This window comes from Acipenser ruthenus, chromosome 13, assembly GCF_902713425.1.
Source record: "Acipenser ruthenus chromosome 13, fAciRut3.2 maternal haplotype, whole genome shotgun sequence".
Classification (NCBI taxonomy): domain Eukaryota; kingdom Metazoa; phylum Chordata; class Actinopteri; order Acipenseriformes; family Acipenseridae; genus Acipenser; species Acipenser ruthenus.
The window spans coordinates 34,906,947-34,933,811 of NC_081201.1; the positions used below are offsets into that span (position 1 = coordinate 34,906,947).

At 36.4% G+C, this 26,865-nt stretch overlaps 1 protein-coding gene across 4 annotated transcripts in view; it reads left to right on the top strand.

The window, feature by feature from the left end:
• Positions 1–26,344, top strand: part of LOC117418396 (dedicator of cytokinesis protein 1) — a 198,132-nt gene extending 171,788 nt beyond the window's left edge. For all 4 annotated transcript variants that reach the window (XM_058985202.1, XM_058985203.1, XM_058985204.1 and 1 more), the window contains 12 exons: positions 5,759–5,900; positions 6,207–6,288; positions 7,537–7,621; positions 8,889–8,975; positions 13,258–13,434; positions 14,846–14,929; positions 19,153–19,290; positions 20,908–21,059; positions 22,245–22,443; positions 22,948–23,107; positions 23,567–23,718; positions 25,512–26,344. In XM_058985202.1, the coding sequence (XP_058841185.1) occupies positions 5,759–5,900; positions 6,207–6,288; positions 7,537–7,621; positions 8,889–8,975; positions 13,258–13,434; positions 14,846–14,929; positions 19,153–19,290; positions 20,908–21,059; positions 22,245–22,443; positions 22,948–23,107; positions 23,567–23,718; positions 25,512–25,607 (1,554 nt within the window). In that variant the 3' untranslated portion in view covers positions 25,608–26,344. The remainder of the gene's footprint in view (positions 1–5,758; positions 5,901–6,206; positions 6,289–7,536; positions 7,622–8,888; positions 8,976–13,257; positions 13,435–14,845; positions 14,930–19,152; positions 19,291–20,907; positions 21,060–22,244; positions 22,444–22,947; positions 23,108–23,566; positions 23,719–25,511) is intronic.
• The last annotated feature ends 521 nt before the right edge of the window (positions 26,345–26,865 follow it).

A 26,865-nucleotide genomic window follows, 5' to 3' on the forward strand; every position in this document is an offset into this window, starting at 1 on the left:
CTGAAATCTTTTTTTTTTTTTTTTTTTCTAGGCTTTCACTTTTTGTATACTGTATGAAATTATTGTTTTTGGTTACTTTCCAAAATGCTTGTGCACATTTACTATATATATATATATATATATATAGATAGATAGATAGGTAGATAGGTAGGTAGATAGATAGATAGATGTTATTTGAAGCTACTCACTCATAATGTAGCTTCCAATCTCCTGCATTTAAACCGTAGCATTATACAAAAAGCTAGGAATGCATATAACTGCTGAATTGCAATTCTGATAAGGTTTGAAGTAGGAATTGGCACGTTGAGTGTCCTGTTAAGTTACAGAAAACTGTCTGTAGGGAACTTGTACTTACAGTAAGATAAAGGTTGTGGATGCCAGGGAAACCATCAAAAATTGGTAGGAGGTTCCTGAAAGAGAACACTTTAACTTCTGCATTTAAAATTTTGTGCTGAGGTGCATGAATAGAAATGCAGTGTCTATGATAGTGTTTTGTGACTTTAATAGCATCTCCTAATACATCAGCTGATTTGTATAATGTGAAGAACCACCTTTTTAATATTCATGTGCTGCCAAAATGCTTGTGAAGAGGTTACCTGGATTAATTGAACCTATAATATTGCCATCAAGCAATGGTCAGCTCAGCTGCCGTGAAGTGCGAACTATATGCAAGGGCATTTTGCTCCCCCAAGGTTTTTGTGTTTATTCAGTTTATAGTTGCAAGGCATTGAAAGTAATTGTTGTAGCATTCGGGAGACTTATCTCTCATTCCCTTGGAGCAAGTGGCAGTCTAAGGCTTTGGTTGGAGTTAAAAGCAAAAATAAATTGCTTCCAGATGTTAACTCACTAATGTAGTGAACCAAGTGATGGCCATCGCAAACAAGGAAAAAGTGCCAGCTTTTCTTTCTCTATGGAATCTCTCTTTATGTTGAGATTTTTATATAAAATATCAATGCAGAGAATATATGCTATGCAATGCATTCTAATAGTGGCACAGTCTGCAAGGACTAGTCGACGTTAATATTTTTTTTGTTTTGTTTTTATTTCTAGTTTTCTGAAATTACGGCATATGATTAGTCTCTCCTGCTTCTGTAGTTCAACATTTAACCCTTTCACTTCAACATCTGGGATTGCTCCTTCGCACCTGTATGTCTGACACAAGAAAAGTGTAACCAAACTTGTTTTACAGTAGAGCTTGCAAAAGCTTGCTTTTGTTTTTTTCTTACATTGACCATCGTTAAATAGCAGTTGCTACTTTTTACAGAAAACCTTTCTCAGATCCTAAAAAAAAAAAAAACCTGAATAGCTAACTAACCCTTTGTGTTACTGTCTTTTTTCTAGAACTGTCTTTTACAAAATCCCTATGGTCACGGGCACATTCTTCTGGGGTTTTTGTGTGTGTAGGCATTTTTGTACATTTTGTACATTTTCGGTTTTAAATCCTCTGTATCTTAACTGTAATACAGCTTTAAGTCCCGCTAGCAAGCCTCCATCCTGATTGTAATCTCCTTTTAAATCTCGCAAGCGGAGTCTCCAATAGAAATGTAGGAATGTGCTGTCACCCAGTAGTTTGGGGTGGGTTTAAAGTATTCAGAACGAGGAAGGCAGGACATTGCCCAGCAGCACTGGGAAATGTTTTTATTATTATTTTTGTAATAGGTTTTATTTTTTTTAATGGGAAAAGGGTAAAGTCAACGTGAATATATTAACCATTTCCACAGTTCTTCCGGTGTTTTCCAGTGTTTATTGGCTATCCACCAATTTAATTTTTTTTGTATCGGGGGTGTTTTATCGGGTTTTATCGGTTAAAACAGAAAATCAGAAGCCCTACATATACTTTATGGTAAATAGTGGAATAGTCGAGAGGACTGAAAGATAGGTTGGTGATTTAAACCTTAATACAAATGCAATGAGTTAAAAAAAAGGGTGTGTGCTTTATTCAGTTGTTTTTTTGTTTGTTTGTTTGTTTTTCATTAATTTGGTTTCTGTTGTGTGGATAGCAGTTTCTTCTGGATGATTTGCATAATTTCACAGTTGCGACAAAAATCCTAATATCCTTTGCATAGCTCCCTTGTTTGTTTGCCTTTCATAGAGGTGTACTTCTTTAATGCACATCCCGTACATACATGTAGAGATACACAGGCAATACAGCTTTCACCTTATGGGCTTGTTTATCTTACAAGGAACTGGCATTGTAATTGCTTGCTTTTTGAGTGGAGTAATGATAACTTTCCCTTGGTGCCAGGTCTGCTGACCATACAAGTTTGTAGGCCCGAGGATCATATGTCTGTAAGTGTTATTACCTTGTTTTATGCTAATACCATCTGAGACTTTTTATCCGCTCTTGAGAGGAGAATGAGACCATTTGCATTCGTGGAAAGCAAGTTTGTGTCATGCTTGGCAATTTAATCATTTTTCATGTTTGATAAGAGAGAGGAGACTATCCAGGCATGCTGTGTTCTAATTTTAAATCTTACCAAAGATTTTAATCTTACCTTTCTCCGTTTTGAACCAGATCTTTTTCCCATATCCGTGTTGCTTCATGTTTACTAACAGTTCCATCAGAGATGCCATTCCCCTACCATTATGCCCCCGGAGATGCATTGTCTTTGTTTCTAGTTTTAGTTTATATCTACAGAGTTGTGCTATTAAATATGCTGCTACTCTACAAAATACAGCAGCAGCTTGACATTTAAGGGACATTCATTTTCATAATCATGAATTTCATTTCACACAAGTCCTTCTGCAAGCAATAGTATGTTTGAAATAATACAAGAAATCATAGCCGTTTGTTTAGAATAATTCTCTCCACCCTCTTTATAACAGCCACCATGGAAAGCATGAATACTGCTTGTTATAATGAGGGGGTTTTAATAGGAATTAATGTACCTGGGAACAAAGGCTTATTATCTTTCTATTAGCACGCAAGAGTAATAATACAGAAAGCTTTATAATGAGGGGCGCGTGTATTTACTTTTCTGAGCTGTAGAGATTATTTATTAATACACGTCTTTCTTGTGTACTCCTTTGAGTTGCATGTCATTTGCTCACCTAATCTAACTTTGAACTGGTGGTTGTATTCTAATAATGTGAAAAATGATTGCTTTCTGAAATACACGGTCTAAAGCTCTGTATTCAGGTTTGGTCAGAGGAAAGTATTGCCAATTATATCACATGGGTACCACTAATAAAACAGGTTTTGTGGATGAACAGTGAGTGGTCAAGGTAATTTTCAATTATGTGTGCGCACGCTGTATCGCATTCGTGTCTCATGATATTTAAATGTACATAGTAATTATTTAACCAAAAATGTAACGGTCTGAAAACAGAAAGGTGATAAATGAGACAGGACAAGAGACAGACTTCACAAACAAATTAGCGTCGTCTGATAGGCAAGCAAAACAATTAGTGAAGTTGCTGTTTTCAGTCATTTGCATAGTATGCTGCTACAGATCCCCCAATTGTGAAAGCTGTCAAAAGTGTAAATTCCTTGAAAGGACAAAAACAAATTCTAATATGAAAATTCTTAGCAACAGGCACTGACCAATAAAAAAAAAAGTTTTTTCTTAGAAGTATGGCCAGTCATTAATGGCCATCGGTGGGTTTTGGGGTACCCAATCAAGAAACATATCCAACATTACAAATGGAAAAAAGTGGACAAATCAATACAGGCCACTGAAATCATCATTAGGGATATAAACTGGCATTTCCCACAGTGCATTTTGCTGGAAGTGAATTTAACCAAGTGACTTAAGTAATGCATCAGAAATAAATATGAATTTGCACAAAATGAAGGTGATACACTTCCCTCAATAAACGGGAGTTGTATTTATGTTTTTGGAGCCTAAACTATCTAAAATGTGCACAGTCAGATATGTTGGACTCTCTTGCATGTTGAAGAAACTCTAAACTGTTTGGGATGTGTTTAGTTTTGCCACAGAATTGCAAAAATGAAGCACTTTCATTTTATAACCATGTTGTAACTGCAACTACTCGTCATCTCAACTCTGAAATGAGTCATTTGACATTTTAAAAATGCAGTGTTATTGGCAGCAATTCAAAAAGATCAATTAAAATGCATATTTATTTAGGTGGTTTTAAGGTTGAATATGTCACAACCACAGTTCAAAAATCTGCTTTTCATGTCAGAATGATTTGGCAGTCTAACTGTCACATATTACAACTATGACCATAAACATTTTAGCTGTGGAGATCCAGCTACTGTAACAGTGAAAAATCAATTTCGGATGTGTTCAGCCACCCAAGTTAGTGAAATGCTTGTGTAATTTGAGACTGAAATGACCTCAGCTCTCAGTGGTGAATATATGGATAAAATAAAAAAGTATGCAGTCAATATAATTCTGGGGCTTTGCTATGCAAATTATGATAATGCATTTGAACGCTTACTTTGATCCATTGGTGATGCAAAGAGAAAAGGTTTTTTTTATCAAAATGGGTGTTTTTTCCAGATGTATGTGTGTATTTTTAATAGCACACGCTGTAACTCGCCAGTTAGTTTGCAGATTTAAGTGCATCGGCATTGACAATAGTGGGTTCTTTAACATGGATGACTAATGATGGATTGCTCTTGTGACCTTTAAACTTCTAACAGTGCCCCCTACTTCTGATGTATTTTTAATTGGCTTCTCTTGTTTCAATGCAGTTTATTGTTTTTCTTCTTGCTAGTTAAATTGTATTGGAAAGCGTCTGCTGCAGCAACACTTTGTAAATAATCCTGATGAAACAAAATAATTGTTCCAACAGGAAAAGATTATGAACAACCGATTGAATATAAGGTTAAAGGATAAATGTGCAGATTAGATTGGTGACAATATACATTAAATCAGTTGTGTTCCACACAGCCCCTCATGTACCCCCAACAGCCCAGGGTTTGGTTTCAACCAGAATATTTATTTATTTATTTATTTATTTATGTATGTTGCGCACAAGACAACACTCAGACAGCCACGGAGTTACTGAACAGAGATTGCTCTGAATTTGTAAGCAGGCTGACCAGAATGAAGATTATTTACTAGCATAATGATAAGAAATAACTCTAGATTTGTAGATGTTGGGGACTCATCTATAACTTTAAACACTTAATTATCAATTTGTGGCCAAAATAAGTCGAGTTAGGGTAATAGCTATGATCAGAATCCAGCATAGCTGGGGGGTCCCTCAGTGGCTGCCGCTGGAAGTGCAGCCGGTTCATGTTCGGGCTGCGCAAAGAGGCTGAACTTTGCTGGGGACTCACATTGGCTCTGACGCTCCTAGGGTGGGGGATGGGAAACCAGCAGGGACTCCTTCTCCTCATTGCACAACAGCAAACCCTACTGGCCAGACACCACGCACATTCAGAGTGGATAAAAAGCAGGGCTGATCTCTGTGCTTCGGGATCGGCCTCTACTCTGGATTGCTCAGTGGAAAAAAATGATTATGGCTTTAGGCTTGTGAGATCGGAGGACGCTCACATGCCCTCAGAACGTCTGTGCTGTGTGGGGACTCACTGCGGTGAGGAGAAAAAACATAATTGGACAGTCCAAATTGGGGGAAAAATAAATAAAAATAATCGGTCATTCTAAATTTTATAAAAATAAAATAAAAAGAATCCAGCGCAGCAATGAATTGAAGTGCTCTGAATAAGTTCCTTGCAGTATAAAGGAACTGGTCAATATAACCAGCAAGTATTTTCCTTTCAGAGGTAACACTGCATTCTCTTCACTCCTTTTGTTTTTCTGTTTCTTTTCCTTGCTTTCAGAACAAGATTTTCATTTACAGAGGGAAGGAATACGAGCGGCGTGAGGACTTTGAGGCAAGGCTATTAACCCAGTTTCCTAATGCGGACAAAATGAAGACGACTACTCCACCAGGCGATGACATTAAAAACTCGCCAGGACCATGTATCCTTGAAAATCTGCGGCATGCATTAGCTTTAATAAATAACAGTTCTACTCATACTTGACATTTCTAGAAGCACTATTGAATGCCATGAAAATGAAAAAGGTGTTAATTGATGTGTAACAATTGGGAGGAGAAGAGGGGTGGATCTCCAAACATGGAAAAGGTGTTAATTGATGATAAAAAAGTGTTCAGAATCTTTTAGTTTTTTCACCTTGTTTCATTACTGAAGTCTGGTAGAACTGTTTCATTTTCATTAACACTATCTGGTGTTGTGTGTGAACTCTTTCCTTAACACTGTAGAAAAGATATCCAGTGTTTCACTGTGAAGCCAATACTGGAGCTTCCACCAAAGTTTCAGAGCAAGCCTGTGTCAGAGCAAATATTGAGGTAATCATTTGCGATTGATGTTCCTCATGAAGAATGCAATCAACATACACATTGCATGGATAGCTGTGATTCGAACAGTACATTACAGAAAGTTATTTACGTTGGTGAACACAGTGCTTGCAAAGTGATGATGTCATTACTATTTCAGTCATTTTTATTTGTGTGTTTTTTTTTTTTTTTGCATCAACTTCAGTACCTTGCTTGGCGACGTACAGAACATTGCACTACACCGCTGCCTTTTCTTCAGGAATGACAACTCGTATGAGTTGTGGAGTGCATTGTAGTACAAGAAATTTGTGAAATGGGATCAAGGATCAATTTTCATGTATGTGTTTGTTTTCCTTTTTAAAAGGCAAAACAAATGTTGAAGGGATTGTTTGAATGCCTGTAACCTCTGATCCCAGACCGCCTGCTACAATGACAGTCTGGTGGTTGGTTGGATAGTTAGAGGAATGGCAGCATGTTGCGAGCAGATACCAAGCCTCCTGCATATGAAATTCAGCCCATAAATTAAGCTTGGATGCCAAAGATGCTATCTAAAACAGCGTGCTGTAAAACACTAATACCTGTGATTTTGCCAAAATGTCAGACAAATTGTTTTTGAGGGTAAGAATGCTTTAAAAAAAAAAAAAAAAAAACTAGAATTGTATGGTTTTATTGCTGTCTTGGTTGTAACATATCAGACTGAAAACATACATAAATATGAAATAAAGCTTCAGAGTTTGCACTTTCAAGAATATCAGTAGGTCATTTGAACTTGAGAATAGAGTATATCACAGTCATAATGGCGCATCACCAGTATCATTTTCAAAGTGTGAAAGTCTATTAACCTTGAGCAGTGAGGTCACCCTAACCAGTAATATTCTTTTGGCACGTACACAGCTGCTTGCATTGCATCTGATGTTTGGACCTGCACCATACACATGGCCATCAGATTCTAATGTGACCTAAAGAGTTCATTAATAGTCTTCTATTACCTTCCAGTTTGAACACATTTTTAAAGCACTGTGTGTCCTATGGAATTGAGTCACAGTCTGTGCAATGCGTACCACAAACGATCCTCAAGGACTTGTCTGCAATTAAAATGTTAAGAAATCCTTCCACGGTTACTAGATATAGATCATAGATCCTTTATTTGCCTTAAAGAACATAATCAAACTGTTTAACCAAGCTTAAAAGTGCATGATTGCACATTCTATACTCTAGTGGTGTGTAGGATTACGTTGCATTTTCTTTTTTCTTTTCTAGTTTCTACACTATAAATGAGGTCCAAAAGTTTCAGTACTCCAGACCAATAAGAAAAGGGGAGAAGGATCCAGACAATGAATTTTCAGTAAGAATCATTTTCTTACTTTTTCAGTGCATGGTGTTTTTAGTGCAAGTTTATGTATGTAGCCAGCCAGAGTTCAGGTTTCTGTACAGTCTTAACAATGTTAAGATGACTAAAAATGTTCCAGTAATTTGATGTGGTGCTTGATACCAAATGGATTCATGGAAGGGGATTAGTTTGATGTATAATTGAGGGATATGTATAATTGAGGGATATATATATATATATATATATATATATATATATATATATATATATATATATATATATATATATATATATATATATATATATATATATATATATATATATATACACACACATACATATATATCCTTCCTGTCTTGCATTGGTCCCCAATGTTATGCAGTTTGAGCGATAACAGCTGTCACACCTGCTAACAATACTGTAAGTGGGTTAAAGTGTGTTTAAGGGAGATGTACCATTTGGGGCTTTGTAATATTAATTAAAAATGTACAACATGGATGTTTGTAATTGTGGGTCTGCCAAGATGGAAACAAAGTGCATAGTTGACCAGGGCGACAGAATTCAGGTAAGATGAAAACAAATGGTGCAAGACATAATTGTGTTTTTGTGGTGTGTGGACCCAAACTCCATTTCTAAGATGGATTTGAAGCAAGTCCCAGAAGGACATTCCCAATGCAACATCGGTTCATTATTTAAGTTGACCTCCATTCATTCTGGTGCAATAACTTTATTTGACCTCTGTCTTTTAACTAATAATATGTCTCAGAAAACCAGGAACACAGAAAGATTGGAATAGTCCATATTAAACATGTATTTTGTAACATGTTTTGTATTAGAAGCAGCCTTTTTCCCAGTTAATTATATTAAATACATGTAATGTAAGTCATCAGTCCCTCTGGTCATGCGCTATTTTTGCAGGATACACATCTCGTTTTAAAGGGTGTCTTGGAGTAAGCCATCATCATCACTAACTGTTATAAAAGGAAACCCGTGCAATATAAAATGCAATTACTTTTAAAGGGTGTTTGTAACTCTAGTTTATGCCCGGTTTACAACATTCATGTTGCTGGAGGCTTTCAGTCGCTCATGGAGTGTGTATGTAAAATGTGTATGTAAAATGTGTGTATGTAAAAAGTGCACATCCAAAAGCAGGGTTTCGTTCAAATTAAAGAACAAGAAACATGCTCCGTAGAGCTCTAGCTTCAAACAAGTAGGGGTGGTATCTGGAACTTACATTCGGCATAAGCATTTAATTCATAAGCCTTTTCCTTTCTTTTTACAGAATATGTGGATTGAAAGAACCACTTACGTAATAGCTTACAAGCTGCCAGGTATACTAAGATGGTTTGAAGTTGTATCCGTCTCCATGGTAAGTATGATGCATGATGAAGCCAGTCAGGCCTCATAATCAAATAACTATTTTGGGCTTACCTAACAGGATACAATCAATATTATTCTTCCCCTTAAGTGTTGTAGACAGCTTGATCAATGAACACATACATGTCTCGCTACTAACTGACAGGCCTATGGACATTTTTATAAGAGTGCATATTGGTTATTGGCTGAGGCTCAAACACTGCAAGTAATTTGTAGTTCATTTATAATTGTGAACATACTAGTTGAAGCACTGCATCAACAAAGTGCAAATTTTTTTTTTTGAATAATTTTCAAAAGATTTTTTTGTTTTTATGTGAAAACATGTTGTTAGTGTAATGTTCCTTGGTCCTTCATGGTGTGTTTTTAAAGCTCAACTGTGGGACTGAGATGTGGCACTGAAGAAAACAAACAAAGAGAAGTTTAATACTGAGTTAGTTCTGAGCAAAGTGAAGGTAGGGGTGTGCAGATTCACATGGTGAGCCGTGATATTTTTCTTGACGATACGATTATCGATACAGTGACCCCTGTATCCATTCACTTTTTTTTTTAATAAGTAATTTTGTCTGCTAACATAAACAGCATTAATTTGTGTCTGCACCGATAATTAGAGAACATTATTTCTTAGCATGTACTCTAGCAGCCTCACCTACCAGTCACTATGTCCAGGGTGTTTTTGTCAAGCCCGCCAGCAGTGGAGCGAAACGGAAGCTGACCGGAGGCAGGTTTTTAATGTTGATAATCTCATCAGGGCGACGGCGAAATTCTACCTGCTCTGCCCGGTTTAAAATCCAGTGTGGCCTCGCCTCATGTTCTTGATAAGAGTCTGTGTGTAAAATGTGTAAGGCTTCAATTTGCAGGGCTCCAGATTGGGACTAAAATGGTTGCAAATGCGACAAAAAAAACCCCCAAAAAAAACAGTTTTTTCGTGGTTAGGCACATTGGCGCCTGTAACACAAAAGTTGTGCCTCTCCTTTAAAAGCGTGTGTCAATATTTATGAATGCGCTATGATGTCGGTCTGTAAAGGGGGGAAAACACATGTCACATGTGTTAATAAACTGAAGTGCGAGACGGACAGTAACAAATATACTAATAATAACAATTTCATTGAATACAAATGCTTGTAAGCGCAGATAGGTTCTGTATTAACACCAGCAGAATACAGTAACTCCAGTTTCATGCAACAGTTGTGACGGTGACCAAATGTGTTCGAGTTTTGTGTAAACATCGTAAATAGCAGAAACAACTCAATTTAAACTTGTTTTTACTGAAAAATAAACGGTAACATGTAATCATAAGACCTTCACTGACACTGCCCATGGGAGCTGCAGCATGCTATGTCCCATGTTACAACAACTGTACACAATTAGAGGTGCCGTCACCAATTCCAGACACAGCACTTATTGCAATCATCAGCCACATAGCTTAACCATTCAGCAGAACGTGGCAATAAACAAGTGAGTACAGGCATTAAGTTACTGTTTTAGTATCACTTTAGTGTCTTAACAAGTTGTTGTATTAAGCAGTTGAATATGGTAGCAACTAAGTTGCTCCTGAAGTGGCACCCAGCAATTTAATTTGGCGACCAATTTTTTTTTGGCCTTAAGGCAAAAACTTTGTCTGGAGCCCTGATTTGTAATTTTGTTTTAAATAAATTTATTTTAAAGAATTAACAGGAAACAAAAGCAAAACAGGTCATGAAGCTTATTTGACCAAAAGTGCTTTACCAGTGTTGTTGCAAACACTTGCACAAGCAAATGAGACAATTGTTAGATTTTTATGTTTCATGCTTATTTTACTGTATCGTGATACGTATCATATCATGACCTTCGTATCGCGAAGACACTGCCGATACTTAGCCCTACTCGCACCTCAATCTGATGTGAAAGTGCACTAAATAAAGGCACCAGGATTTAGTTCACTTGGACCCAGAACTGCCTGGTTTAAAATTGTTTTAGTTCCATTGGCTATATTGAAACCCAGGTCTTAGATGCAGCATAGTGTACCTTGGAAGAAAACAAACCCGTCTGGATTTCTCCTGTTTGTGAACGTACGCTGTCAATCCATATTAGAAATTAAAGGCCTAGGAAAACAGTTTATATATTCATAGCCTGTTTAGAAGGATGGTCATTTTTGTCTCTTGCATATCTGAAATGTAATTTGCATATAAGTGATCAAATCCCACAGATTGTCCGCAGGATGATGATACAGGCAGTTGTATTCAGATGTAAAATGTTATGCATAATGTCATTATGGTCTCTGTAGAGTCTGAATTGGAAATGGAATGCATGAAAATATTAGGTAACTCACCAGAATATTGAATTGAGTTTTGAATTGTAGATATTATGCATGTGAACAATTGATGACAGTGGCTTTTACTTTGAACCTCTATTGTTTTTTCCCTCTAAGCCTGGATTGCCAGAAGGAAACTCGCACCTGAGCCCTGAAGTACAAAATGTGCTTTGTGACTGCGTGGGCAGCTTCTACATATGCACCTTTAATAATGTGCAGCTCATACAGACACAGAACACATATTCCACTAATGGCTGTCAACTTAGGATTTCCTTTTATAAATCTTGACTTGTAGGATTATTACAGCCCTCTTGTTAAAAAGGAAAGATAATTAAATGTCATGCACATACTGTAGATAGGGAATGTCCTTTTTTTAAAACAAAAAATGGAGTCAGGCACATGAGGAATTGTTAATTGTTAGTTATTTTGAATAAGTGATTTTTGTTTATAAGGAATGTTGACCATTTACTATTCTGGCACTTGTATTTCTATTACTACTACCAGTTACTGCTGCTGCTGGTCACAGCTGTATTTACTATTTCAGCACATACTGTACAGTAACATTGACTGTGATCTGTAGTCTTGTACAGTATCTGCAGGTTTTTCCAAGCAGTCAGCATTGTGCGTAGTGTAATTAAGCAATTAGGTACCCATTACGACTGATACTGAATCTACTTTTCCTCTTAAGATCCCAGTGCAGAGTCCTCTTGAGAAGAAATAGCTTTAAGGCCACAGCATGGGTGATCTCAACCGGAGAAATATCCCAGCACTTTCTGGCTCTGTGTTATATTTTGACACAGGGTGACATCTCATTTCTATTCAAACAGGACCAGATGTCCAGCCTCTGCCTGGTGTTTTCTTTGTAGCTTAGCGATGGGTTGAAGCAGTCAGAAACTGCAGGGTTAAAGGAAATAATAGAATGATTAACATGTAAACCACATTTCCATATTCCTGTGAGTCAGTGAGCACCATCTGCTGGTAAAGTCAGCTTTATACATATTATTTTATTATTATTATTTATTTCTTAGCAGACGCCCTTATCCAGGGCGACTTACAATCGTAAGCAAATACATTTCAAGTGTTACAATACAAGTAATACAATAAGAGCAAGAAATACAATAATTTTTGTTCAAGTGTGACAAACCACAATTCAATAATACAGCAGATAATAGTGATAGTTACATCAGGATATGATTAAATAGTGATAGTTACATCAGGATATGATTAAATACAAAATACTACAGGTTAAACACTTGGCAGATTACAGTATTCTGAAGTACATTCTGAAGTACAGGATTAAATGCAGTAAAATAGGGGGCAGATAAGAGCAAAATAAAGCACATTTAAATGAAGGGTGATAGTGTCCCAGGATACAAACAGAGGAGTTCTACAGGTATATATTTGAAGGTTAAAATATAAATTAGTATCTCTTCAGATATGTTTTTGAATACTACAAACTAATGCTATATATTGTTGCAAATTACAGTTTGCTTCATAGGATTAGGTTATTTCAAGAGAGGGTGTATTTTATTAAAGGCATTTGTTAGCACAATCTCAGTGAAACTAACACCCACACACACACAAAGGTATCCAGTACACTCAGGCGGGTGAGGTCCTGTCTGATTCCAGTGAAAGATTGGCAAGTCGACTGCTTTGCTTCATTACAACAGTGTTTTAGCTGACAATCAATGTACCATCATTGGAGAATAAAAGAGGTGGCCGCTTTCTAAGGAAATGATATTCACATTGCCGGAGCTAAGGTTTAAACTCATTATTTCCTGGCTTCCAGTTTCTATCCTTTAAATAATAAGCCATGCCTTCTAAGTTGTGACTAATTGTACCACAAATTGTTGCATTAATTCAATTGATTTGTGTATAAAACTTATTTTATAAATCTGCCTTATTTGTTTGAAGCCATATAGATTGTGATGCATAATGATGGAATGTACGTATCTTGTGTCACGTTTTCTTCTGTTATCTGCAGGTTGAAATTAGTCCTTTGGAAAATGCAATAGAAACGATGCAGTTGACCAATGAGAAGATCAATAACGTGGTTCAGCGGCATTTGAACGATCCCAACCTGCCCATCAATCCTCTCTCCATGCTGCTTAATGGAATTGTGGATCCCGCTGTAATGGGAGGGTTTACAAATTATGAAAAGGTAACTATTTTTAGTAGAAATGTCATTTGTTACATATCCTTGATATCGAATGGTCACATTGGATTATAAAAGATCATTAACCAGATTTGTTTGTTGTTGTTGATGCAGTATTCAGCCATGGCAAAGTCAGAATGGTTCTGAAAATGCCATGTTACTGACTTAATTAATATGAAGCAAGGTAGATAGGTTAAAGAAAAAGAGTAAGAGATGTAAACCTGGTTTTGGTTCACTACCATCCAATTGCCCCAGCATTACCCACTCTCCTATCTCTGTGTTTAATATCTGTAGTCTAATACACCAACCTCTTAATTTGAAGAAAAAAAAATAATATTCTGACATTGTTTTATAGCATGACAGTTAATTTCTTTATTATTATTTATGAAATAAAGTATGTGGATGATTTTTGCTACATTAGAAATATGTTATTTCTATGGGGACTGTAAAAGTAGGTCTCTTCAATCCATTTTTATTTATCAAAAAAATATGCATGAAACAGAAATAAATTTTGGGTAGACTGCCATCCCACTGGGCTATTTTGCTACAGTAAATCTCTCTATCCAGCAATCCATATATATTGTCTAAATGTAAGTACCTATGCAGTGTTGTAATTGTTTACGATTGATGCAAGTAGAGATGCAACACCATACTAGACCATAGATCAAATTTCCATTATTTGTTATTTATTATTTTAAAAGAACAAAATCAAAAATAGAGCTTAATAAATAATATATGGAAATTTGGTCTACAATCCATTATTATGGTGTTGCAACTGTACTTCCATCAATAGTGAACCATATTCGGGTATTTGGGAGACTGATCCGGAGGTAGAACCCAGGAATAGAAATACTGGTAATTTATATAAAAGTCGGTGTGTGATACCAGCTTCATGTTTTGGACTGTGCTGTAATTATTTCCCATGGTAGAGCTGTGGCTATATTGTAATTATGTTGTGGCAATTATGTTGTTGCAGTGTGTCTCTTCTCAGTTTATTTTGTGACTCCTTATCCCATTATCTTTTTTTTTTTTTTAAAACATAATATATCTGAACTTTTGTGACATTGATTTTAGGGTGATATGGTAAATAGTAAAACAGTGGATAAAAAATATTTAAATCAGTAAAAACATAAAGATCTATTTTCTGTCCATTTTAAATTAGCTGTCAAACAAAAACTAGTTAATAACTCATCTGTAAAAGACTGACATCCATCTTACTGTTTGTCTTCATAAAATATATCTATAACCAGTCGTTTTCTCTTATAAATCAACTTTATGTTGACACTTTGGTGTCAGCTGAAGCCTTAACATTTCTCGTACGAGTCACTAAGCAGTGTGCATCTTCAGGGGTTCTTCTCCCTTGAAAATGTTATCATGACACTGAGTAATGTATTTTTTCCCCCTCTGTTGTCATCAGGCTTTCTTTACTGAGAAGTACATGCAAGAACACCCTGAGGATCAGGACAAGATTGAAAAACTAAAGGATCTGATAGCCTGGCAGGTAAGGCTGTTCTAGCAAAGTGTAACAGTACCCTTCACTTTGACATGGCTGCCATATCATGATCACGTGACTTTGGTTGTTTGAAAACACACAGTTACAGCTTTGTGAATAGAGCCGACTGTTTTTATAGTACACTGCAGTTTTCTATGATACTGTCTGTCAGAAGTTCTATTACAGGTATTGTTTGGTAAAAATGAAAGCTGTGCAGGTAAGTTTTGCTGTGTCTAATTAATCTCACAGTAAAATCTGGAATGGTTGGAACTGCTATGCAATATTAATATTGTTAATTATTTAATTAAATGATTAATAAAACTTCTGCGTTAAACAGGCAGAGGTTTAAATTCCTCCAAATCAGAAGTTTTCTCTTGTGCATCTGTCTGTAACCAGAGCTTTGTACTTGTCTTTGTTTTTTGAGTAGTTGCATGTACAGGTAGATACCTGCCCACCATCTCCTTAATTAGTGAATTGACCAAGTTAAATCATTGACCAGGTCTAAATAAACCTCACTTTTGCAGTATACAACATAGGGGTACCGATAATGAATAAATTGTACAGCAGCTTCCAAGCAGTGTTTTTTTTTTCAAAGCTAAAGGCATACATGTTAACCAGTAGATCATGTACTTCTTTAATAGCCACAGACTTTCAGGGCAGAGTACTAGATAAGTGTTATGTTGCAGAAAAATCACTACCTTTAAGAGTATTTTAGAAGGCAGACTGCATCCTTTGCGCTTGCCTTGGCTGCTGTTAAAAGTTCAGGGAGCATGTCACAGGTATTTATTTTCATTTTGTCTGACAGTACTGCACCATAACCGATAGATCAGCCGTAACATAGACATGTTTAATACAATCTGTGTATGTTGTTAACCCTAAATTAGAGAATCCACTATGAGATGCTAATTTCAGTTGTATCACCAAGCCTGATCCAAACTCATTTCCATATATAAAATAAAAGCAGTCAGTTACTCCCGATTTAGCATTTCTGCACTATACAATAAGAACTTACTGGCATTCACAGGAAACTTTATGAGTTGTTGGCATAATGAAAGACCTTAAAAACGCAAGCACATGTAAAATAATAACTACAGTCACCCTGATAGTTTTGACAGGTATTGAATCAAATACAGCTGAGTCTTCTTAGAAGGGACTTTACATACTTGAATAACAAATGGTTATGGTGCATAACAGCTTTGAAACTGATTCAAGTTTTGTGCAGCTCTGTTAGAACTGTTACTGCAAAACAAAAACACCAGCTTCAAATATGAAAATATAATTAAAAAATCTGTCACTTTGTCATTAAAGCAGATGGCTTTTTTTGTTATCTCATTGTTCAATCCACTTTCAAGCTGGGATGACAAGCTAGTTTAATCAAAACACAAAAAAGTCACCAATCGAGACAAGACAAGTCAAATGTCTAGTATATATCACTATGGCTGATGCAAAATAGACTAGTACACAACAGCTATTAAATATTGCAAAAAAAAGATAAAAGAAATAAAGACTAGCATCAACTTCTAACTAAATCCTAATGTGTGAATAAAAAGATTACCATCATCACGTATTTTATAACGTGGACACTGGAATGCTAAAACAAACCAATAAATAACAAGACAGGAGGTATTAACACATAACCAGACTGCATCAGGAGTAAGACAAAAGCTGAATAAAACTAGTTAGTACCAGTGCTGAATCACTTTTCCAGCAGATGGTAATATGGGAGATAACCCCCTCTTGACGAGAATACGAAAACTAGACAGATCCTCAAGTATTTTTTTGCTGAACAAGCCAAAAAACTTTTTGACAACCTATATTCATGACCGAGATATGCCTGCGTTACTCCTTTTTTCAAACGATCAATGTAGTTTCCACCTTTGTCACAACATAGAATGATTTTCGTTTTGGGAACATAGTTACACAGCGCACGCTTTTTATTAAGACAAAATAGTTGACTTCACTGCGGACGTGGCATCACACGCGCACAGACTAGGATGTTCACAGTGTGTGTTATATTCTCTTTTTTATTTTATTGGGGGTCAAGGGGACAAGTTTGTTATAGCCGAAGGTTTATTATAATGAAGGGCGTTATAGCGAGGGTGTACTGTACGTTCAAAAGCTGTGAATCTGTTTCTATACAAAACCTTTTGCTTTTCATGTACGCCTGTACTGATCCCCCGTCCCTGCCCCAAAAACACTTTTACAGCACTCTTGGATTTTGAAAAGCTACAAAGGACTACAGAAATAAACGAGTTGGAATCAAGCTGGCTATTTCATGTAAGAGGTGCCACTCTGATGCCACTGAGACTTTATGCAGGGAGTGACCCTTGACCAGCTTCACCCAATTGAAATGCATTATTGAAGAAGCACTTAGCCCTGCTGCAGGGCTTTGAAGAAAAGCATGCAACACTATGAGTTGGCAAATGGCCACAACATAATTGAACCTGCAGAAAATCTCTATGTGTGCAGGTGTAAAAGAATGTGAAAATGACCCTAGCCTAAGAGCATGCATGCATGAATGAATGAAAGAGCACACTCTGGGAGCCTGCTTGGTCTTACAAATGTTTTTGTATCTATTTTTCATTTTAAAGCGCAATTTTATTGTACTGTTAGGCCTGCATTCAGACCCATTCATATCATGGTAATAACAGCTTTACTTGCAGTGTTTTCTTTGTTGAAGTGCTGAGTCTGCTGTTTGAAAGAGCTATTCATTGTTCATTCTTAAGCCCACTTCCCTGAGCTGAAGCACAATTGGTTAGGGAACAATCTTCAGGCAAGGAAGGATCTATTGAGAACAAGTTACCACATGATGCTTGCTTTGGCCACATAGATGTATAGTAATTAATAATGTCATCACCCTGTACAGGCAAAATACACAGATCAATATATTGTTGTTTTTTTTTTTCTCATTGAGTACAATTATAACTTGGTCAACTAGTAATGTATTCCTGTAAGGATGTTTGTGTTCAAGCTGCCTACACCTTGCCATTCACCTACTTAAAATGCTGTCAATTATCCCTTTGTATAACTAGCTCAATTCTTACTTTCCAGGGGCAGCATTAGAATGAGTGAGGGTGGAGTGCACAGAACAGCAACAGTCGTGGGTAACTAGAGAAAATCGGCTAAAGCAGGGCTGTGCTCCCCATTAAAACCAGCTGTTCATACAGATCTATGACATGTTTAAAGAATTTGTTTTTGCAAATATGGCATTCAAAATTCAGTTATAGCTAAAGCTATAAAGCTATTTCTGCACAGTGCAAGTTAAGATCCTGTATTGATTTTCTGTGCTGGATGATCTATTCTTATTCAGAAAGTAGGCTCTGCAGAAAATACGTAAATACCAAAATGGCTGTTTTGTTCCGTCTTTAAAACTGATATTTTTATTTGTATTGATTGGTTAAAACACAATAAGAATTGCTGCAGGTTTCAGAGCAGTCTCCTTTCCAAGTTGAACACTTTTGAAGATAAGGCAGCAGATACAGTATTTGGCCGATTTTAAGTATTCTTTATTGTCACTTGTAATTAACAGTTAAAGATTGAACACCACAGTAGCATCAACATGTACCCTATCTTTTCGAACAGTAACATCACTTTTGGAGAGTTTATGCATGTTATACACTTGGTAATCCAGTATTCTATACAGTATACTTTGGTGTTCTGATAAGGTTGTATAGAGGAACGTGTTATATAATACATGTGCATTAAACACAAGCCAAAACAAAACACTTTTATACATTATACACAGGGTACACTTTTATATATGCTAGATTTAAAGATGCATGAAAGAGAACAACAAAGATTGGTAACTGTGGTTTGTCTTGCTAGAGTAGCTTTTCACCTCGGTTTTACTCAATCGTTTGTTTTCATTGTCCTAATGCATTGCTTTATCATCCTTTCCGGAGATTGTCACAGGCTTGTTCTTTCAATGACAGCACCAAAGAGTTGTTGCAGTTATAGTTATCCTTTAAACAAAACCTTACAGCTGCAGTGCCCTTGGATTGAATGGAATGATCAAGCAGGATTAGAACATTGGACAATGTTCTAGAACTGAGCACTATATGAACATACACTTAATTTGAAGGAAATGAAATATTGTGTTCTTATGACATGCCCCTTTTACATTTGATTTGAAAGTTAGTTTAATCCAGTTATTGTTGGTGAGTTATGTATGTATGTTCTACTTTTTCTGTAAGTTTTGATACGATTGTTCTGTACTGTTTGTTTCTTTACAGATCCCATTCCTGGCTGAAGGAATCCGCATACATGGAGAGAAAGTTACAGAAGCATTGAGGCCCTTCCATGAGAGATTGGAAGCTTGCTTTAAGCAGCTAAGAGAAAAAGTAGAAAAGCAGTATGGGGTCAAAGCACTTGTAAGTCAATCCAGAATCTGCTTGATATTAAATATGTATGCTTGAAGGTTGTTAGTCATGTTTGAGCTACTTCAGGGAATTTAGAGGTTTGTGTATGTGAAATGAAGAAACTCTTCAAAATCTATCTAAAACCGCTTTCTGTAAATGTAATTACTTATTCTTAATTTATTTTTATTTAAGTAATTTTTATATTTATTCTTTATTAACCTTTTTGGCAAAGTGGCATCACATGGATAAACACCTCCAAATTAACACTAATGAGACTATAACAACTACATTCCATCGAAGTGTGTATATATATATATATATATATATATATATATATATATATATGTATATATATATATATACACATATCAACCATGTATAATTTGCTCATTGACGCTCAAGACGAAGTTGGTCGCACACTCAAAAATCTCTTTTTCTTTAAGACTTGACCGCTAATATTTTACATCAAATTCCTCTTTTGTTAAAAAAAAAAAAAAAAAAAAAAAATGTTATTATTATTGAAACAAATCAGAAAACAAACAACGTGGTTCAACACATAGTGTGTCTTCATCAGGTGTTGCAGCAATTTATATTGAAAGAAAGATGCAAGTTTATTACTTGGGCCTTGTTAAAATATTGTTGTTTTTTTTTTCATATGAAATTGCATGGCCCTTTTTAAGAAACCTCTTTATTATGAGCCAGACTCTTACTTGTTATTTCCGGGGTTTCATTGATTCAGAAGCTCGATAACACAGAATTTAAACAGTAAACTGTTCTTCGAAGCCAGGACTGTCATTAATGTACATTTCCTGGAGATTTATGGTACCATTGTAATAACGGTATAATTTGTTTTTTTTATTTCTTTCATTTATTTTAATTAAACACATTTCATATTTTTTGAGTCAGGTGCCTAGCAGTGTTAAGAAGTCATGTATATAATTGTGACCGAAGGGAATCATTAGAAGCACAACTGTAGAAGGAAACTGGTGTTAGAGTATGTTTACAAACTTTATTTTTTAAAGCAACGTTACCATGAGGGAATTTACATTAAATGAATTATTATTGTTATTTATCATCAGTCCTGTGCAGCCCATGTTGTGAAAATAATATATGTTCCACCATTTAGTTCCAAGGACAGAGCAGTGCTTTGTATTGACAGTGAAGAGATACATGTGACGCATCAATAACACTTTTACTACCATCAGGGGAGATGACTAAGGGAATCTGCACATTTGTTGTTATCCTGCCAGTGTTGCTACTCCTGGTAGAAGTGATAGGACACAGTTGCAGCAAGTAATGCTCTTGAGTAAACCGATAGCTTACTACATGCATATGAAAGTATATTTAATTGCGGCTTTCTAATCAGTAAAACACATCTAATTATTGCAGGCCTCAATTGTAATAATAAAAAAATAATTAAAAAAAGGTCACCTCGAAATAATTTAATAGTGATGTGCGCAGAGCGTTGAAAAACCTTGTGGGGTTTTAATTGATTTGTAAATATTTGTATTTCTGGTAACCCTTTCTAAATCTTGCAAAGGGAAAGCTCAGTAATACATGATATGTTGTGTAGCAGCGTTCTCCTGCAAGTGTACTCAGTTGTGTTTGGGCCTTGTCTTGTGTTTGCAGCAGCAGCCGTCTGCTGTTGATGAGAGACGAGGGTGTCGGCCCAGGTCCATGGTCAGGTCCTTCACAATGCCGTCGTCACAGAGACCCCTGTCTGTCGTGTCAGTGTCATCCATCTCATCAGACAACTCTCCATCCAGGCCTGGATCTGACGGGTTTGTATTTAGGGTTGATAAAAGGTGCTGGATTGAAAGGTGTTCCATCCTGCCCTTGGGGATAACGAAGCAGTTCAGGCTTCAAGCCTGTTCATTCTAATGTTTCTAATATGCAGAACAGTTTGATGTTTTTAAGATATGTGCTACTATCCACTGAAAGAAAAAATGAAGCCAACAAGGGAAAGGCAAGGACACTGGTGCACCACCTCATCCCTGCCTTAAGATTGTGACTCCCTTTTTTATCTTTTATTAAATTAAACCCATAGTCTCCAACTTATGGATTTGCTATTCTGGTAATATTCTGTTGAGGCTTGTATATTGTGTTACTGCGTTATTTATTGGCGGCCCACAATAAAAATGTAAAGGTCAGTGAAAGGTGGTGTTATGTCCATTACAGAAAAAAGCTTCCAGAAAGTATTAAGGTTTCTGTTGCTACACGCAGAACACCAAAAGCCAATAAAATAAAAGGGTGAAATTTAAATTGCTGATCTTTATTTGTGGCAATTAAACACTGTTCTGTGACTTAATCATTGAAGTCTTTAACGACCTTGCTTGTTAAAATCTATATACTGCCATTTAGTATTCCTGATATAGGGCTTATGAAGGGTTTATGACTACTTTGTATAATCAAAAGTGTCAGAGGCTCTGAGATTGCAACTGCACTGAAAGATTCATTACTGCTTCTCATTAGCATACATTAAGGCCAGTTGAATTAGTGTTTCACATTGACTTCATCCCAAATGTAGTAGCCAAGGAATATTACAGTATGTTGTATGACAGAATTAAAATCGGGAGAAAAACTAAAATATGAAGCATTCTGTAAAGAGAACAAAAAAAACTACAAGACTTTCACAGTTCATATCAAGACCTATGTTAGAACTTGAAAATATAGAAATATCATTAAATATGGAATAAATAATTAAATGTGTCCTATTCAGCGATTGTTGATCCCCAGTCAACTGTCTGCCTGTGTATAGATCATTCAGAAATTGCCTCTGAGGAAGTTTGCCATTCCTGAAAGAAAATTAACATGGTGGTCTTTGATCTGTTCATTTCTGTCTAAGGTGCAGATGCTTTTAAAGATGCTATGATGCAGCTGTATCATGTCATGAGAAGCAGTAAGCACTCGTTTTTATTTTCTTTTTCGTCATATTTATAATTTTTTCCCTCCATTTACCAATTCAGTTTTGCGCTAGATCCCCTTCTGCCAAAGAAACAGCACTTCAAGTCTCAGGATAAACTGGACAATGATGACCTTGACAAAGAGAAGAAAGACAAGAAGAAGGAGAAGAGGAACAGCAAACACCAGGAGGTGTTTGATAAAGAGTTTAAAGCTGCTGAGATCTCCCTGCAGCCCACAGAGGCTGTCATTCTCTCAGAAACGGTAACACTTCTGGCGTGTTGAACTTTCCTGTTGTTGGTTATTTTTAGGTCATTTGCATTTGAATGATCATGATACAATTTTTGTTTTAGTAAGCTGGCTGCATGGTTGTTTGTTTTAAGGGGGTTTGTTCAGTATAAATCTCATTTTGGTGATTAATGATTTAATTACAAAATTCGTGGAGGTTAACATGCTTGTTTCTTGAGTTATCTAATTAATGCTTCATTAAAACTCTATTTAAAATACTTTTAAAAATTAAACAACTTTGGTTCATTTACCATCACAAAAGAATAGGCAGTTGACTACCTTTGAATGCCGCCCAGCTCCTAAACAACTGACCGAAAACGTACATGATGTATGAATTTGGAATGATAACGATACAATGGGCCAAAGCTTACGAAGTTTGATCCTCCTTTTTTTTTTTTTTAATACAGCTTTTTAAGACTTTTATTTATTTTTTCAGGAGTGTGTTGTCTGGGTGATCAATGACATGTTGTTATATTTCAGATCAGTCCACTGAGACCACAAAGGCCAAAGAGTCAGGTGTTGAGTGTGATGACAGGTGACCGGCGCTTCTCTGTCTCCCCTAGCCCCCCTTCAGCTACGTCTGGACCCCCTCCCATCACCTCCAGGGCCAGGATGGCCTTCAGTTTACAGATAGGCTCCAGTAAGTACTACCCACTGTAAGGGAACGTGCCCAATGTATAGGCTGCCCCCCCACCCCACACACACACACACACACTCAGCTTTTCAGTTACCAAGTGAGATTGTGGGGGGGGGGGCAGTAGGGGGGTATTGATTTACAGCTGGGCCACAGTAGTTAATGAGAGGGCTTAAAGATCATACAGGGCTCTTACGAGAAGATGAATAGCAGTTTAGAGTCTATACTCTCTGCCAATCAATAGTGTGTATGTATTAGTGATACGTGAAGCTGAAGGTGGAATTATTTAAATCCTTTGATTCACTTTTCTTAATGAGAAATGGTGACAGTGAAATAAAAGGAGGTTTATATTCAGCTTTCTGTCTTGCTCAAGGACACCCCCGCCAGAATTGTGTTAATTGTTTTCTGTTAACTTTTCTTGTTTTGGTATTTGCACTGACAAACAAAATGTTCTTCTGATTACAGGCATGGAACTGAATGGTATGGGTTGCCCAGAAAGAACAGATATCCCACCCCCTCTTCCTATAAAAAGCAACACGGGCGATTATGGAAATCTCATGGATAATCAAGACTTGACGACTCCTGCTACACCCCCACCTCCTCCTCCACATCAAAGAGTATGTGTTTTAATTAGGTCTAATACAGCTTCTTAATTATGTAGGTCATATGTTGTATAAGGCAGATTGACGTAAAGGATGAAACTTAAGTCTTTTCCCACAATAGCATTAAATGGCATCAGTCTTTCTCTTTTATAGTAGCCCTGCTCTGTGCAGTAGCTAGATTGTACTGCTTGAAACAGATAAAATGTTATTTATATAACACCACTGAGATGGGTAATTCATGGGCTGATTACTTTGCTTTTCACATAATTCAGGAATTTGGTGGGTAAGCCCGTTTATTTGGTGGTATTGCTGTTAAAAAAATGGACAAATCTTTTCTAGCTATTCAGTTAACTAAATCTTAGTTATACCCTGTCAGATGCAACAGACAGGTAGTAAAATGGAACCTGTGCAGATAACTTGCATTCAGTCAACAGTGATTTAGTTTCCAAGGTTCAGATCAAAGTTACGTTTATGTTTGTTTGGGGGGCGGTAATGCAAAATCCAAAGCTTAAATTGCTTGTGTTATTAAAGAAAACAACGTAGCAATACCCTGGAATCGGGTGTGAAAAAGAGAAAGGGAGAACATGTTTTTTTCAGAACCTTTCCCCATTCTAGATTTCCCCATTGTAGAACCTTCCTGGATGTTTATCTAATGTCAGGATGGAAATAAGATTCTTGTTGCATTACAGTTTGATCCATTCCTAGTTTTATTATGAGTTTAATAAGACACAGCTGAACTCATTACATATACATTGTAGCTCGTATTAAAACCTGGAATGGGGAGTGCTTTGCAATATGAGTTTTATTTCCATCCCTGCTATGTATGTTTGTTTGCTCTTCTGCAAGCAACAACATGCATTTTTAATTACTGCCTGTGGCAAAGTGGTAAGTGGTAACAGGTGTATAGCAGGTGCAGTGCGGATACAGTAATTCCAAAAACGCACAGACAACAAAGTACGGGTGAAAATGATTGTTTTAATGGTTTATAATCCAATGGTCTGATGACCCGCCAGTAAATAATAAAGAGCTGGAAATACACAACAATGTGTATTGCACAGTAATAAAACGAAGGGTTGCAGTCCCGCAAATAATAGACACGGTACAAAACACACACAATTAGACACACAATCACTGTTCCAAAGTGAGTGCTCTCAGTGCTTGTGGTGAAATACAATATAATACGTGCTATTAGTGAAACAAGTGCTGGTAACAGTGTTTATTCGTGACGGTAGTGCAGTGGTGATCCGGTTTCGTGCTGGCCCTTGGCGACAGCTCCAGATCTGTGTTTAGCCGTCTAGTGATAACAAACACAGACAATTACTAAACAGACAAACAAACAAACAAAATACTCACAAACTCCTTTCATTATTTATTTTGGGCAATCTCCCGGTCCTTCCAGTTTTCTCGTAACAAAAACCCAAGCGAAGGAAAAGATTTACAATTCTCCAGCCCCTTTTATGCGATTATGCATGACCCCTTGGTAAACGATTACAGCTGCTACCTCGTTTACCTTCCAGGTCAATACATTCTCGCACTGGAGTCTCGTCTTTTTCCAGGCTGATTTGACTTCCCGACCCAGGGAATGAACTGTCAGGACAACCTGTCCAAAGCCTTTCCCTTTCACTACTTCGTATCCTCACAGGTCGAGAGAGAGATTTACAACCAGAACTCATTATATTTCCGTCACACTGCCATATTGCCCTAGCATTTTAGTCATGATGACCATTCATTTTGTTCATGTATTTACCCCTTGTATAAATCTGAACTAGGATAGAAGGTATTTAATCTTTCAACTTGTTATTTTTCAGCATCTTCCTCCACCATTGCCAAGCAAGACCCCTCCCCCTCCACCACCCAAGGCAACTCGAAAGCAAACATTGATTGACTCTGGAATTGTACAGTGATAGAAAGTATGTTTTTTATGACCCCAAAGACTAAGCTGTCATATTTTCTTTTTTTTTTTTTTTTTTGTTCTTCCTTTTTTACTATTACCTCATTTGGGCCTGAACTTTTGTCTTAGCGTGATGATTCCGTTAGCTGGAGGGATTTTTTTTTTTTTACTATTGCACAGACTATTAAAACATGTCTTCGGCTGCTGAGTTGATGATACTAACTAATGCATAATATTGCAAGCATATACATAAACATGTTGCTCTGTTTTACATACTGTCGGATGGAGAGAAAGACTTTATTATGCTAGTTTTCTGTACAATAATGGTATGAGCTGTTGACAATGATGATTGGTTATTGAATTTTATAGAAGCTACTACAATACTGTCAATATTGTCTAATCATTCTGTACAGAGGTTTGTGTATATATGATCTTAAGATTTTTTTTTTTTTAAACTTGTTTTACGATGCCAGTTTTTATCGTAACACTACAATAGTATCGCGCAAATAAATCCAAAAAGGGCTTTTAGATTTTAAGAATTACAGGGACTGTAAAGTACTATGTAAACTTCTGTAACTTTTTTTAATAGATTGTATTTAATAGTCTAAATAATGGGGTTTGGTGTGTTTTTTCTACTCTTCCCTCTTTGTGTTCTCATTGTATATTATTTGTATTATGTAATTGTGATATAGAATAGTATTTACAGTTTCAAATTCACTACTGATGCCAAAATAAAATTTTCAAATTGTACATATATTGTATATATTTTAAAATGTTATCTTTTTTTTCTTATGTCCAGTATAGGGTGATCTACTATAAAGGAATGGGTTTTCACCTTGTGCAGGTTTTATTTTTATATATATTTTTTCCTTTAATATGAGCACTTTCCATCAGACAAGTCTCCAAGCTAGTCCCACACCTCATAGAATAGACTTACATTTGCATGGCAGCGAGTGAAACTGGCACCAAATCCAGTGAATTTTACTAGGGTGTAGGCACATAGTTTGTGGGGTGAGAGAATATAAGGCTCTTAGTCTAACCTTAGGAAGAGTAGCAAAAAAAATATGATATTGACAGTGATCTGAGCATTTAGACTGCTGACTTTAAAAGGTCAATAATAAAGCTGTGAGTCACAGTACCCTTGGCAATGTTCAGGTGCATTCACAAATGAGCAAGACAGTGAAATCTAATATCGCTGAATAAATGTAATTAGTCAGCACTAAATGGTTAAGTACTGCAGACAATTGCTTTTTTTTTTTGAGTGCTGCTTC